The sequence below is a fragment of the Chionomys nivalis genome, chromosome X (assembly GCF_950005125.1).
Source record: "Chionomys nivalis chromosome X, mChiNiv1.1, whole genome shotgun sequence".
Taxonomy (NCBI): Eukaryota; Metazoa; Chordata; class Mammalia; order Rodentia; family Cricetidae; genus Chionomys; species Chionomys nivalis.
In genome coordinates this window covers 100,114,947-100,130,705 of record NC_080112.1, presented here as the reverse complement: position 1 = coordinate 100,130,705, position 15,759 = coordinate 100,114,947, and the positions used below count along the sequence as shown (strand labels likewise).

Here is a 15,759-nt window from a genome sequence, read left to right as displayed (position 1 = left end):
GATACGGGAGAACCCAGAGAGTGAAGTGGGGTGCCTTTTGAGTTTAAGGCCGAGGAAGTGAGAGAGGCAAACCATCAGGAAGTGTTGAGAGGCTACCCTTGTCCTTTGTCCTCACGACATTGGAACAGTAACACTTACCCTGTGGATTTAGCAAATACAGACACGGTGTATTTTCCAGCTTTGCTGGAGTCTCTGACAATGAAACCACCTTCTTTTCCCTGAAACAACGAGAAAGCAGTTCCCCATAAGAGACATTCGTGCTTATGCCTGCATCCTGCCTGCCCAAACACAGGAGAAATGCCCCTGATTTTCCCCTCAAGGTCCAGGTTAGAGACACAAGCTCCTTGCTTTTAATAAATTAAAAGGTAGAACTGGGATCCCAGTTGAATGGGGACCCAATCCTTGGCTTGTATTTACTGTGTACAGAGAATGCCTTTTACTTGTGGCCTGCACTCACCTCTTGCTTTAGCAGTTGCTCAGCCTGACTCCGAGTCATGTGCTTGGAATACCACCTGTGAAAAGGAAATACTCGATTGGCTGCTAGGCCATGTCTAGTCTCTTGGAAGTGAGAACATCCTCAGGTCTTGCTGGTACTATGAGTCCATCATTTCATTCCAACACTATCAAGGATCTATCAGTATAATCCACACAGCAAACTCTAGGTCTTTCAAAGCTCAAGCTGACCCCAAGAACTGATGCAGAGGGTGGAGGGCAAGCAAGTAGCAGCATTTATAAGAAAGTATTAGGAATGAGTCTCTCAAGGACAATCCACTTCAATGGTGAAGGAAAAAAGGCCACTGGTTCGATTTTGGGGTTTTTATGCTTGTAAATCTTTCCTGTGAGAGTTTCAGTGCCTTGAGTGAGATTCTTCTGTATTATCGAGTATGAGCGAGATTCTTCTGTATTTGGGAGTAAGAGCGAGATTCTTCTGTATTTGGGAGAATGAAAAAACTTTCCAGCATTCATAGATATAGGGATTTGCGGGTGAGCATCCTAACAAAATATAGACACTAACTTTGCATGGTGGCATATTTGACTGAGTTGGTACTAATTTTGATATCAAACTTTAAATAAAACTCATTAAAAGTATATATATATACATACTTATATAAGTATATGTGTGTGTGTATTATTCCCAACACTCGAGGCAGGCAGATCTCTGTGAGTTCAAGGCCAGTCTGGTCTACAGGACAGCCAGGTCTACACAGAAAAAAAAAACCTTGTCTTGAAAAACAAAAAAGTATTAAAAAGTATATACTGGGGGCTAGAGAGACGGCTCAGCAGTTAAGAGAACTGGCTTGTTTTCCAGAGGACCTGAGTTCAATTCCCAGCACTCACATGGCAACTCATCACTGTCTGTAACTCCCATTCCAGAGGATCCTCACCCAGTATCCTCACACAGACATATGTGCAGGCAAAACACCAATGCACGTGAAATAAAAATAAATAAGTTATTTTTTAATGTATAAAAAGCATGCACTGTGCCATTTCCTGCAAGTCCATGCGCTGAGAACCTGGGCATACTCACTCGTACATCTCTATGGAGTCTTCTGCTTCAGTGACATAGTTATTAGGGATGTAGCCTTCCTGCCTGTAGAGGAGACAATATGGTCATGCAGTGTTTCTTTACCCTCAGGTAGACAGACTCCTGTACCCACTTCCCTGAGTTCAAACCAAATCTTGGAGCTATAAATATAACCCTTAAAGAAGACTATATCGCTGATGCATAGTTAAGCCAGTGAAGGGTGGAGCTTCTGAACTTTGACATTGCACTGTGCGCACCACTACAGATGTTCTTAGAGGTGACAGGTTAGCATTAGAGCTGTACACTGGGAAATACTTGAAGGGAGAGTGAACTCATTGTGTTGTGAGAAGAATACGCTCTGGTCCAGACACAGCACAAGAGAATCCTGTTCACAGCATTTTGTGTGCAGGTGGAGCAGGCAGGCAAAGGCTCAGGAGGGGCTGCACACACTCACCCATTTTTATCCCGCGCTCGCCACCACGTTTGGCTGCTTTCCTCCAGGATAATGTACTCCTCACCCTTTAGCAGTTGCAAGTCATTTGCATTCATTGGCATATAATCATAAAGGGCCACGACCTTTTTCAGTTCACTTGTGGCGACTGGTGCTGCTGTTGGCTCAGGGGGGAGTGGTTTTTTCAAGATCTGTGCGGTTAGGAGGAAAAGTAGAAGGGGAGAAGGTTGGCTAGTCATCAGACATTTTCCTCTCCTCCTCCCTAACTCTCTGGTTTACAGGAGGAAGAAACCACTCTAACTCACATCAGGCATAATGAATATCTTAGTCAACTTTCATTCCATGACTTTTAAGTAAGCCCCAAGCAGATGCTCCCAGCTGCAGTCCACGTGAAGATCACCTAGGGAGTGTTTCAACACTCCTATCGCCAGAAAGTTTCCAACAGACCAACTACATCACATTTTCTGCCTGTGGGACCCAAACATTAGCATTCTCTATCTGCGACCAGGAAACCTACTTGATACACTGATCTAGTAACTGATTCAGAACCTCGGGGTCCTTCTTTGCAAAATGATCATGATAAAACCTAGAGTCAAAATGGAACCCCAAATCAAGCTTTTTAACTGATATTTCTCCCCCCACTATGTGTGTGTGTGTGTGTGTGTGTATTCATGCAAGTGTGCCACAGTGAACATGTGGAAATCAGAGTACAATTTTTCTTTAACCACGTGTATCCCAAGGATCAAACTCAGGTTGTCATACTCAGTGGAAGATGTTTTTACCTGACAAGTCATCTCAATAGCACCCTAAAGCACTCTGGAGTCAGAGGCAGGGGGATTAAGAGTTTGAGGTCAGTCAAACATGATACCACATATGGCAGCACTTGGCATGGGGACATAGAAAGATTAGTAGTTAAAGACCACCTGAAACTAGATATTAGTTTGAGACCAGTTTTGGCTACCTAAGACCATGTCCTCCCCCTCTACTCCACCCCAAAAAAGGAAAAGAGAGAGAGAGATTGAGGCCACTTTGGATTACATAGTGAGATTCTATCTCAAAATGCAAAAGAGAAAGCAAGAAAGAAACAAATGGAAAAGGCAGTGATAGAATCTAAAAATGTTCAGTGCTAAATTCTTTTAAGATTTATTATGTATACAGTGTTCTGCCTGCATGCCAGAAGAGGGCGCCAGATCACATTACAGATGGTTATGAGTAACTATGTGCTTGTTGGGAATTGAACTCAGGACCTCTGGGAGAACAGCCAGTGTTCTTAACTACTGAGTCATCTCTCCAGCCCAAGTGCTAAAGTCTTTTAACCTTACTGTATGTTTGAAAACATTTTTAACTAAAAGAAGTAAGTTGGGCATAGTGGGGCATGACTTTAATTTCACCACTCTGGAAGCAGAGGCAGGCAGATCTCTGTGAGTTTGAGGTCAGCCTGTCTACAGGGTGAGTTCCAGGATAGCCAGGGCTAAATAGTGAGACACTGTCTTATCTCAGCTAGAGTTTCTATTGATGTGAAGAGACACCATGACCACGGCAATTCTTATAAAGGAAAATCTTTAACTGGGGCTGGCTTACATTTTCAGAGGTTTAGTTCATTATCGTCATGGCAGGAAGCATGGTGGTTACAGGCAGACATGGTGCTGGAGAAGGAGCTGAGAGGACTCTACATCCAGATCCAAAGGCAGTAGGAAGAGACTGCGCCACTAGGCCTGGTTGGAGCGTCTAAGACCTCAAATCCCACCCTCTAGTAACACAGTTTCTCCAACAAAGCCACACCTATTATAGCAAGGCCACACCTCCCAATAGTGCCACTCCCTAGGAGCCTATAGGGGCCATTTTCTTTCAAATTACTGTGTCTCAAAAAATTGAGACTAAAGACATTAAATAGCTGCCAAGAGCTATGTGATAGCCCTCTTTTCATCGAAGAGGAAGTCTAAGTAGACGGGCAAACCCTTTTGCTCAGTGTAAACATCAATGAGCAGTTCCAAGTTCCAGGCAAGTCTAAGACTCTAATGTGTGGTCAGTGATTCACAACAGTTTTCTGTTGTTTTGTTTTTTGAAACAGGGCTTTCCTGTGTAGTCCTGGCTGTTCTGGAACTCGCTCTGTAGAGCAGGCTAGACTCAGTTGGGAGATTCTGCTGCCTCTGCCGCCTGAGTGCTGGAATTCAAAGTATGGGCCACCATGTCTGGTGACAAGTTTGCATTTAGCCCACAGCTGTATGTAGCTTCCCATTATACCTGATCTTCCTCTGGAGTAGGGGGAAGAGGCTTTTTCGTTTTTCGATGAGAACTCCCAGGTTTTAAGCCTACAAAACAAGAAGCCAGTGACACTATAAGATGCATTTTAGGCGAGGGCCCAGAGACAGGTTTGACTTTGTTGCTGTATACACCGCATCTGGCAAGTCAAAATGAGATTTTGGGTACTTAGCCACTCATCTTAGCATAACACCAGCTGAATTTCAGCCCGCATTAACTAATACCCCCAGCAGTCAAAATGTGCAAATTTGTGCCATGTCCTTGAATTTGACAGGCCCTTGAGACTGTGATGGAAATAATCTCAAAGGAAGGAGAAATCAGAGTGGGGACACAGTTGTTTGAAGCCTTGGGTTCCATCCCCAGCAATACACACACACATACACACACACACCTGCGCACACACACAGGAGAGGGGTTGTATTGATCAGATATCTTACTTCCATTCCTGTTCTCCAAAATTTGGCAGCCCATGGCATTTTTGGCTGTCTGAGAGCAGCAGAGATACTGTCCATCAATCCAGAAGCAAGGGTGGTATTTCTGTACCAGGTCACTATTGTAGCGGATTACTGTTGTGAAAGAGAAGAGAGATCACACAGAATAGGCCAGAGAATATGCCATCTGCCTGCTTCCTCTTTGCCAGAGGTAAGTGTTGATCATCAAACAACTCCTCTCTCTCCTTAACCACCCTGAAGGACACAGACAGTAAGGAGCCCGGCTGGTTCACAGGGGTAGCCTGGCCTGCCTGTTCGCACTGATTTGAATTATTTCCTGCATACTTGTCTCTTTTATTTTTTTTCTTGGTTTTTCAAGACAGGGTTTCTCTGTGTAGCCTTGGCTGTCCTGGAACTCCCTCTGTAGACCGGGCTGGTCTGGAACCCACTGAGATTCACCTGTAGCTGCCTCCCGAGTGCTAGAATTAAAGGCTACACCACCACGACATAGCCACAGTTATCTTTAGTGGCCTGTCATAATGAGTATTCTCCAACCAACACAATAAAACTGGCGGATGCCTCCAGAACCCAGTGACAAAGATATACGTGTTTTCCCAGCAGTCATTATAATTATCGTACCAGGCAGTTGTTAACTATGATGTTTGTTTTTCAGAAGAGGGAAATACATGAGCCTAGGTCTAACTCATTCCATATTTTACTATAGCGATTTCCTGGTTCCCAATTTCTGAGTCATCTTTTTTATTGTTTTTCGAGACAGAGTCTCACTGTACAGCCCAGGGTGGCCTGGAATTCACTATGTAGCCTGGGATAGCCTTATACTTAAAATTAAAGACTACTGCCTCAGTCTCTCTTATCTTGAGGTTCCAGGTGTCAGCTACTCTGCTTGGATCCTAAGTCATATTTTAGGGACACCTGCCTTAGGGAGAACTTGCAGTATTCGGTTTTCTGTGTGCATAGATAGAATAGTCACCAGAACTGAGCTTGAGAGAAATTGTGTGTCTGCCTTTAGGAGAAACCAAACACACATATAAACCAAAAAAACACAAAATGCCAATCTCCCTTGGCCACTGAGTAAGCCAAGTATATATATATATATACATATATATATGTATATATATGTATATATATATGTATATATATGAGTGTGTGTATAATTATAAAGATAATTATATACATAAATAATTATATTATATAATCTTCATATTGCCAAAATACAAATGCAGTTCCATTTCCCTTACAGGGCTGGTAGGCAGGCTCTAAAACTCTTCTAGAAATCAAAATAATTGGCAAATAGTGGTTTACATATATGTGCAATTATTGTTCATAATTAATTAACTCAGTGGCATCTCAAGAACCTTACAGTTGGACGGGCGGTGGTGGCGGATCTTTGTGAGTTCAAGGCCAGCCTGGTCTACAAGAGCTAGTTTCAGGGCAGGCTCCAAAGCCACAGAGAAATCCTGTCTCGAAAAACTATTAAAAAAAAAAAAAAAAAAAAAAAACCTTACAGTGAACTCAATTTCAAAAACATTTTTTCTTTTTATCTTAGGGGTTTTTCTTGCTGTTTTGTCTTGATTTTCATTTTTTTTTTTAGAGAGACAATATAAGGCTGGGTAGGAAGATGGGGAAGATTATTCTAGAATCTAGGAGGAGTTGGGGGAAGGGGAAACCATGATCAAAATATATTGTATTAAAAATAGTTTCATTTTTAAAAAAAGGATCCAGGGCAGGGAAAATAGACAGATGGTGAAAGTACTTATCACTGAAACCTGACACCCTGAACAGGATTCTCAGACCCTTAGAAAACTTAACTGCGGTCTGCAAATCTGTAACTGCAGCAGTCCTACTGAGATGGATGTCAGAGAAGAAAATCAAGGTGGAAGGTGGAGGCAGGAGAGTCCCCTTTAAAAGGCGTCTAGGATGGTGTGGAATAACAGAAAAGTCAGACAGTGGAAACAGGAGGTCCTGAGTTCAATTCGCAGCAACTACATGGTTTCACAACCATGAGATCTGGCGCCCTCTTCTGGCCTGCAGAGATACATGCAGGCAGAACACTGTACACATAAAAAAATAAATAAATCTTTAAAAAGTGGGGGTGGGGAGTGGACAGTGGAAACAGCTGACAACATTAGGCACTGGGACAAAGACCCAGGCTGCTCCAAACGCATACACACTACTGCCAAGAAGACTTTTATAACATAAGATCAAAACCAGAACATTCCAGTGTAGAAAATACCTTAAGTTCTGAGAGCTTACTAGTCATTCCTTACTCGTTTAAAGCTGTGGGAAGAGGCCTAGAAATCCGAAGGGCCATTTGTATTTTACAAGTGAATAAGCTAAAAGTAACATAAAAGTAAAAAGTGCATAACTATAATCCCAGCACTTGGAAGGCTGAGACAGGAAGATCAAAAGTTCTAAGTTTGGCTGGGCTACAGACAATACAAAACCCCTAAACTGAAATGTAGCTCACTTGATAGATCACAAGCTTAGCGCGCACAAGACCCTGGGTTCAATCCCTGGCACCTCATGAAACAGGTGTAGGGAGCCAGGCTGTGGTGGCACATGCCTCGGGAAGTAGAGGCGGGCAGAGTTCGAGGCCACCCTGGTCTACAGAGTGAGTTCCAGGACAGGCCCCAAAGCTACACAGAGAAACCCTGTCTCGAAAAACAAAACGAACAAAATAAAATGAAACAAAACAAAAACAGATGTAGTGGCGTGCACTGGTAATCCCAGGACTCAGGAGTAGAGGCTGAAGTTCAAGGCCATCCATCCTTAAGTACTTGGCAACTTCGAGGCCAGTTTGGGCTACATGAAACCCTCCCTCAAAAAACAAACAAGCAAAACAACAACAAAAAAGATGCTTTTCACAACATGCATGGGGGGGTGCAGCATGCATTGGGGAAGGGGTGCATGCAGTGCTAGGAACTGAGCGCGCTAGGCTAGCGCTGTACCACTGAGCCGCATTCCCAGTTCCTCATCATGACCTTTGAGACTTTTACCCACTTTCCCCTGCCAACTTTTCAGGGTTCCTCTTCACATTACCAAGCACAGCGTGGTGGCAGTTGCATCACCTACAGAGACTTGAAAAACACTAATGTAATACAAGTGACCAATAGTTTATCTACCTTTAATTATTAGCAGGCATTGGTATTTCTAAATAATGCCACTGAAACTCCACCCTGCCTGGGCTAATTGCTCTGACCACAAGCACCCTCTGCTTCTCCCCCCCCCCCTCCCTTCACCAAGGGCTTTAAGACCTCCAGTTCCTCTGTGCCTTGTGGAGGACAGGCACTGATAGACACTGCTAGAATACTTAACATTGGGTCACTTTGACAAACCAGTCTATGCTTATAGGCTACTGGGGTGGGGGTGGTATAAAGCTTCCTACTTTCTCCAGTTTCAAGGCACTCAGTATCCTCTCAGCAGGCTATGGTGGCGCACGCCTTTAATCCCAGCACTCGGGAGGCAGAGGCAGGCGGATCTCTGTGAGTTCAAGGCCAGCCTGGTCTACAAAGGGAGTTCCAGGCCAGAACAGTTTCAAAGAGAAACCCTGTCACAAAAAAAGGAAGAAGAAGGCCGGGCGGTGGTGGCGCATGCCTTTAATCCCAGCACTCGGGAGGCAGAGGCAGGCGGATCTCTGTGAGTTCGAGGCCAGGCTGGTCTACAAGAGCTAGTTCCAGGACAGGCACCAAAGCTACAGAGAAACCCTGTCTCGAAAAAACAAAAAAAAAAAAGGAAGAAGAAGAAGAATACTCTGGCCACCTGGTGTAGTGGGCCATGCCTTTAATCCCAGCACTCAGAAGGCTGAGGCAGGCAGATCTCTGAATTCCAAGCTAGAACTATCTACAAAGGGAGCTCCAGGTCTTCCAGAGCTACATAGCAAGTGAGACCTTGCCTAAAGAAAAGAAAAGGAAAAAAAAATTATAGGTCCACGTCTGTAATCCCAGCACTTGGGAGTCTCAGGCAGAAGTTCAGGGTCAACCTGGGTTACAAAACAAGTTCCAGAGCAGTCTGGGCTCTGTGGTGAGACTCTAGCCCCAAAGTAACAACAAAAAGGAACTACTTACATTCCCAAATAGTGTCTGTTTCTTAAGAAGTCCCTCTGGGAGGGAGGGCTGGAGAGTTGGCTTAGCTGTCAAGAGCACTTGGTGCTCTTGCGGAGGACTTGGCTTTGATTCCCAGCCCCACATAGTAGGTCACAAACATATGTAACTCCAGTTCCAGGAGACTTGATGCTGCCTTCTGACCTCTGTTGGCACCCAGCATGCACAAGGTGCACATGGAGGCAAAACACTAACATGCATAAAATAAAATAAAATAAAATAAAATAAAATAAAATAAAATAAAATAAGATAAAATAAGAAGTCTCCTGGGATTGGTAGCTCCATTGGTAGCTCATTGGTAGAAGGGTTGCCTAGTCTGTGGCCAGGCCTGCTGCATTATGGCTGCCTCAGCACTTGGAACTCTAAAGTAGGAGGAGCCATGAGTCTGAGGCCAGCCTCAGGTGCACAGTGAATTTTAAACTAGATTGATCTACATAGTGAGACACTACCTCGAAACGAACAAGACAAAGCCAAACAGCACAAGGACAATAAAAGTTTGAAGACAGCATCCCTACTTTTGTTGTACATCGAGGCCTGGCATTTCCAGCAACTTAGAAAAGAATTATAAAAGCGGGTGTTCCATCAGGAGAACTTAGGGGAGACTGATAGCTTCAGTAAGCTCAATGGTTGGTGCTTACTCTCTGAGTACTTGAAAGCCTGATCTCAGCACTCACACTACCAGAAGACTGTCTAAAATTCTGTTTCAAACAGGCATAATTCGCTGCCCTTATTTGTTATTGAAGCTCTGCTTGTGCCATTGCTCCATCAATTTTGATGAGATCAGGGCGGTTGTATCTGAAGGTCAATTAGGATAGGCTTTGTTGAGCTTGACCAAACAAATTCAAGAATAGATGTGAGACTGAGGTGTATAGTTCAGCAACAAAACAAGTGCTTAGCATGACCAAGGCCCTGGTTTTCTGTACTAGCACTAAAGAGGAGGAGGAGGGATAGGAGAGAAATGCTTGTTGTTTTAGAAGTACCCATTGTTGTGTTCAAGAAAAACGGAATGAAAGAGCTCGGGTCTAAGTTCTCGTGATATGGCTATTTTATGGAAGATTCCATTGAGAAAGTCACCATAAACCTGGTGTGGTGATTCACACCTATAATCCTAGCACTGATAGGGCTGAGTCAGAAGGCTGGCCCTAAGTTTAATACCGGGCTACAGTATGAGATATGGTCACAAAGTAAAATAAAAATAGAAAGAGGCAGGGAGATGGCGGCAGGTAAAGACTCCTACCAGCAAGTCTGCTAACCTGACTTCAATCCCCAGGATCCACATGATGAGAAGAGAAAGCTGAATCCCGCAAGGCAAGTTGTCCTCTGACCTCCAGACTTGTAGCATGGTGCTCATGTTTGTACACACATGCTCTCAAATTTAATAAAAGGTAAAGGATGAAGAAGAGGAGGAGGAAAGGGAAGACATGCTGGTAAAAGAGGAGGAGGAGGTGAAGGAGGAGGAGGAAGAGAAAGAGGAAACAGAAAATACAGCAGCTGGGAGAGGATGTGGAGAAAGGGGTACACTCATCCATTGCTGGTGGGAATGCAAACTTGTGCAACCACTTTGGAAAACAATATGGCAGTTTCTCAGGAAATTCGGGATCAACCTACCCCTGGACCCAGCAATACCACTCTTGGGAATATACCCAAGAGATGCCTATCATACAACAAAAGCATTTGTTCAACTATGTTCATAGCAGCATTGTTTGTAATAGCCAGAACCTGGAAACAACCTAGATGCCCCTCAATGGAAGAATGGATGAAGAAAGTATGGAATATATACATATTAGAGTACTACTCAGCAGTAAAAAACAATGACTTCTTGAATTTTGCATACAAATGGACGGAAATAGAAAACACTATCCTGAGTGAGGTAAGCCAGACCCAAAAAGAGGAACATGGGATGTACTCACTCATATTTGGTTTCTAGCCATAAATAAAGGACATTGAGCCTTTAATTCTTGATCCTAGAGAAGCTAAATAAGGAGGTGAACCCAAAGAAAAACATATAAGCATCCTCCTGAATATTAACCTTCATCAGGCGATGAAAGGAGACAGAGACAGAGACCCACATTGGAGCACTGGACTGAAATCTCAAGGTCCAAATCAGGAGCAGAAGGAGAGAGAGCACGAGCAAGGAACTCAGGACCGCGAGGGGGGCACCCACACACTGATACAATGGGGATGTTCTATCGGGAACTCACCAAGGCCAGCTGGCCCGGGTCTGAAAAAAGCATGGGATAAAACCGGACTGGCAGAACATAGCGGACAATGAGGACCACTGAGAACTCAAGAACAATGGCAATGGGTTTTTGATCCTACTGCACGTACTGGCTTTGTGGGAGCCTAGGCAGTTTGGATGCTCACCTTACTGGACCTGGATGGAGGTGGGTGGTCCTTGGACTTCCCACAGGGCAGGGAACCCTGATTGATCTTTGGGCTGACGAGGGAGGGGGACTTGATCGGGGGAGGGGGAGGGAAATGGGAGGAGGTGGCGCGGAGGAGGCAGAAATCTTTAATAAATAAAATAAATGAATGAATGAATGAATAAATAAATAAATACAAAAAGAAAATACAGCAGCTGGATATTAGGTCCTGCTTTAAAAATTAAGGTACAACTTACTTAGAATAAAGACACAGACCTATGATGTATAGCAAGCCACTTCTGTCCCTGAGTGCTTCCCCTCACGGAGATCGAATATTTTGGAAGGCGCCTCCATACCTCTCAACGATTAATACCCCTCAATGCTCAGATAAAATCTCCTTTGTGCGCACCAAAGGAACTAAAGGCGTGTACTACCACAAGCAGGACAGCTCCCCTTTTCCCCCATTATTAGCACCAAAGACTATCCTGAGATTATTAAGACTTCCATCTGAATCTCTCGGCAACAAAGCAACAATACAAATCGCTAGAAGCTGCTCCTGCTTCGTCTCCTCAGGGTGACTCAGGCAGCTGAAAGCCTAGTTGATTCTAAAAAGATGTCACTGTTAGCTGAGCTCTGGCTGCTGTTTCCATGCAAGCCAGTGACACACCATACTTGCCCTTAGCCCAACTTTAGCGCATGGAACTACTTCCACACTGAAGTTTTGCCTTTGTATTTTAATATTCTAGGTATCAAGGCCCAGGGCCTTGCACATGTTAGGCAAGCCCTTGACCACTGAGATACATTTTCAGTCCTGTAGGTTTTTTGGGGGGGTGGAGGAAAAGAAGAAAGAAAGACCACAATTTAAAAATAGCAAGCGATGAAACACGGTTTCTCATATAACACCTCTGTAACATTTTTTTTGTGTAAAGTATGTCCTGAAGATATCTAAAAATAATTGAGGACAGTAATAAATTAAGCCCAATTAAGTTGCGAAGGAGAAGAAGCAGCAGTTTCTGCTTTGTCCTCTGTGAGATGGCCAAAGAGGTTTGACAAGTTATACCGGGCGCATCTTCAGCAAAGCAGAAGGGAACGCAAAACTGCACCTAGGTACCCTGACCTAGGTCTACTGACCGTTAGCAAACCAGGTGAAGAGACAGTGTTTTTGTCATCTTGGCTTTATGCTTAGCCTATTGTAATTTTGGTTAATGAGCTTGGTTTGGAAATTAATGTTTGAAGTGTAAAAGAACTGCCAACTCACACATTTCTCCTTTGCTTCTCCTCAGATAGGCTGCCCGTGGCTTCCTGTTTCCTAACTCACTGCCAGCCATTCGTGCAGAGCCTAAATTGGTGGCAGGTACTTACTCCCATAGAAAAATCTATTTGGGTATCTGTTTATCAATGGCTTTCTGTGTGCTTGAATGCAACACTGTCGAGGAAACCAAAGAGGTACAAATCTCGATGCCTCGGCAGTTCTTATACCAGTCGCTAGGAATAGTTCTCTGGCCTGGCGAAAGTCTATTTGTTTTGCGAATCGAATCTCGAGCCTGTAGCCAGGCTTCACCACTGACTGGTACATGCTCATGAGTGGGTATGTCGTTTCTTTGAGTCTCAGTTCTTTCACGTGGAAATAGGAGAGGGCTAAATCAGAAAATTATTGTGAGGATTGAATGAGCCGACACATTTGAAGCGCTTATCACAGATCCTGGTACACAGTCATTGCCCGTGACGTGCTAGTTAGTGTTGCTCTTAGTCCAAGATTACTTACTGTGAGAATGAACACAGTTAATACAGATAGTTACTTAGCTCCGTGTCTGCTACACAGTAAGAACTCAATAACTAAATGGTCCTTCCCATCCTTTTCTCCTTCAGTTTGAAAGAATTGGTGATTGCAATGTGTACTAAGTATACTTTCAAGGCAAACCGCTAAGTATTGAAGTCTAAATGTTCGTGAAGACAAAGGGCTGTCGTGCAATAACCCAACTGTGCCGTTATCAGGCTGCCCTCCTTCCTGTTTCTCGAGGCAGCCTTTCCTGATGTCAACTCAACCAGTTAATCTCTCAGTCACTTGACATGTCGCTATATATACACACGAGACTCTGTATGCATCCTGTGCTGCAAGCATCTGCAGCGAAACTTATCTCTACCACTGTGTGGTGAAGCCCTGAGGAAATGTTCCAGTTTAGGTCTTCCCGAAGCAAAGACTACAAACCAGCTCCTTCAGAGATAGTGCCCCACAGTGAGGAGATGCTTGCCCCATTCTATCTGGTGCCTTATGGTTTTTCTCATACTTTCACACGTGTTATTATTTGTTTGATTCTTAGGCAATTCTGGAGGTGGGTATGGCAGGCGTTAGCATCATTGCCATTTGGGAGGAAAAGCTGGACCACCAAGAAGCCCATGGCTTACTTGCCTAAAGTCAATAATAGAAAGTGGCTTGAAACTGAACTCTTTGTCTCTGGCTTCAAGCACTGCCACACCCCAGCTAATTAATTTCTAGAGCTAGGTATTTCATATCCAAGACTTGAAATATTGGATAATCACTGAGCAACATATCACCTTTGTAAATGGTGCAGCATTTGCATGATATTGTTAGAGAAAGTTTTATATAAATAAGAAAATGAAGGTGTTCACAGTTACAAAACTGCATTAGAAAGGGCTGCTGAAGCTTTGTTTGTCATAGCCAAAACCTGGAAACAACCTAAATGCCCCTCAGTCAAAGAATGGATAAGGAAAATATGGTTCATTTACACAATGGAGAACTACACAGCATAAAAAAATAACGACAGCTTGAATTTTGCAGGAAAATGGATGGAGCTAGAAAACATTATTTTGAGTGATGTAACCCAGACACAGAAAAACCCTTATTACATGTACTCACTCATAGGCAGCTTTTAAACATAAAGCAAAGAAAGCCAGCTTACAAACCACAATCCCAGGGAATTTAGACAACAATGAGGACACTACGAGAGACTTACATAGATCTAATCTACATGGGAAGTAGTAAAAGACAAGATCTCCTGAGTAACTTGGGAGCATGGGGACCTTGAGGGAGGGCTGAAGCTGGGAGGGGAGAGGCAGGGAGGGGAGCAGAAAAAAATGTAGAGTTCAATAAAAATCATTAAAAAGGGGGGGAGAGAAAAAAGAATTGTTCGTGCTTGTGAGTGTGGCTTTTTAATTTCTTCACATGCTTAAAAAATGTATTTACTCACTTAAAAAACCTAAAAATGTGAATGGTATAATAAAATAATGTAATAATAAAGCACAAAACTGCACTGGAGAGATGACAATTCAGTCTAGTATGTCATCTTCTGTTCATATGTTGAAGCAAACACTCTCGATCTTTCTCTCCCTCCTAAGTCCTTTCTCTTCCGTTAATTCATTCTTCCTTTCTCTATACCTCAATTCTCCTTCTCTCTCCTTTCCTCTTTCCAGCCTCTCCTCTCTTTCTTATGATTTCTTTCTTTTACTTTTGTTGTTGTTGATTTTGAGAAAGGGTTTCTCTGTAGCTTTGGAACCTTCCCTGGAACTAGCTCTTGTAGACCAGGTTGGCCTTGAACTCACAGAGATCCGCCTGCCTCGGCCCCCCCCTCCCCCGCTTCAGCCCTCCCTCAAGGTCTGGGATTAAAGATGTGCACCACCACCGCTAGGTTCTCCTTTCCTTTTTAAAACTAGTTTACTTTCCAAGTAAAACTCACCATTTTTGAGCTGGTGAATCCAACGCTTTCTCAGCTCTTCAGTTGGGGAGAAAACATAGAGAGGTCCTTCATCATATACAACCTGGGGTGATGAACATACCACATTTCAAGGTTAAGGTTCAGAAAAATAGAAGAAAAATCTTAAGGCAATAAGTGAATCTTAAGGAACAACACTGTATATCTGTTGTATAAAAGAAAGAAAGAAAACCAGGGTCTTCAGTTAGCTGTGGTTCGGGGGTCAGGTAAACCAGTTGAAGAATTCCTGAACACTTAAGTCCAGGGATGCAAGACCTCAAAGCCCTTGGCTTTTCAATACTCTTAAGCCCTTTTGATGTATATTTTAATTTATGTGCCTATTTAGTCCACAATATCTCACTTAGCATTTGGTAGAGTTTTGTTTTTTTCTTTAACAAGGGATACTTTAGCAGGGCGGTGGTGGCGTACGCCTTTAATCCCAGCACTCGGGAGGCAGAGGCAGGTGGATCTCTGTGAGTTCGAGGCCAGCCTGGTCTACAAGAGCTAGTTCCAGGATAGGCTCTAAAACTACAGCGAAACCCTGTTTCGAAAAACCAAAACAAAAACAAAACCCAAAACAAACAAGGGATATTTTATGATCACAGTATTAAATTTTGGTTTTTATGGAATAAAATTGAAAGACAATATATATGACCTAAACTTTGATTAGTATTTGTGGGTTTTTCAAATTGGAAAAGAGGAAGTAAATTTTCATTCATGACTATTAACAACCCTTTCCAGGGGCTTTCTCTCATTATTTGCCAAAAAAATGTAGAGCTACAAACTTACTTCAAATTGAGTAAGTATACATCGGGGACTATCACCAAATCAGTATTGTTTTTTAACACTTACCACGTTCATTTTTTAAAATATTTATTTATTATGTATACGACATT

The 15,759-nt window shown here is 43.2% G+C and overlaps 1 protein-coding gene across 1 annotated transcript in view; it reads right to left on the bottom strand.

Moving 5' to 3' along the window:
• Nucleotides 1-15,759, bottom strand: part of Btk (Bruton tyrosine kinase) — a 47,270-nt gene that overhangs the window by 13,280 nt on the left and 18,231 nt on the right. The window contains exons 5-11 of the mRNA XM_057759354.1: nucleotides 14,849-14,930; nucleotides 4,676-4,804; nucleotides 4,221-4,288; nucleotides 1,980-2,167; nucleotides 1,529-1,591; nucleotides 458-512; nucleotides 139-218 (exon numbers count right to left, since the gene is read on the bottom strand). Of these exons, the coding sequence (XP_057615337.1) occupies nucleotides 139-218; nucleotides 458-512; nucleotides 1,529-1,591; nucleotides 1,980-2,167; nucleotides 4,221-4,288; nucleotides 4,676-4,804; nucleotides 14,849-14,930 (665 nt within the window). The remainder of the gene's footprint in view (nucleotides 1-138; nucleotides 219-457; nucleotides 513-1,528; nucleotides 1,592-1,979; nucleotides 2,168-4,220; nucleotides 4,289-4,675; nucleotides 4,805-14,848; nucleotides 14,931-15,759) is intronic.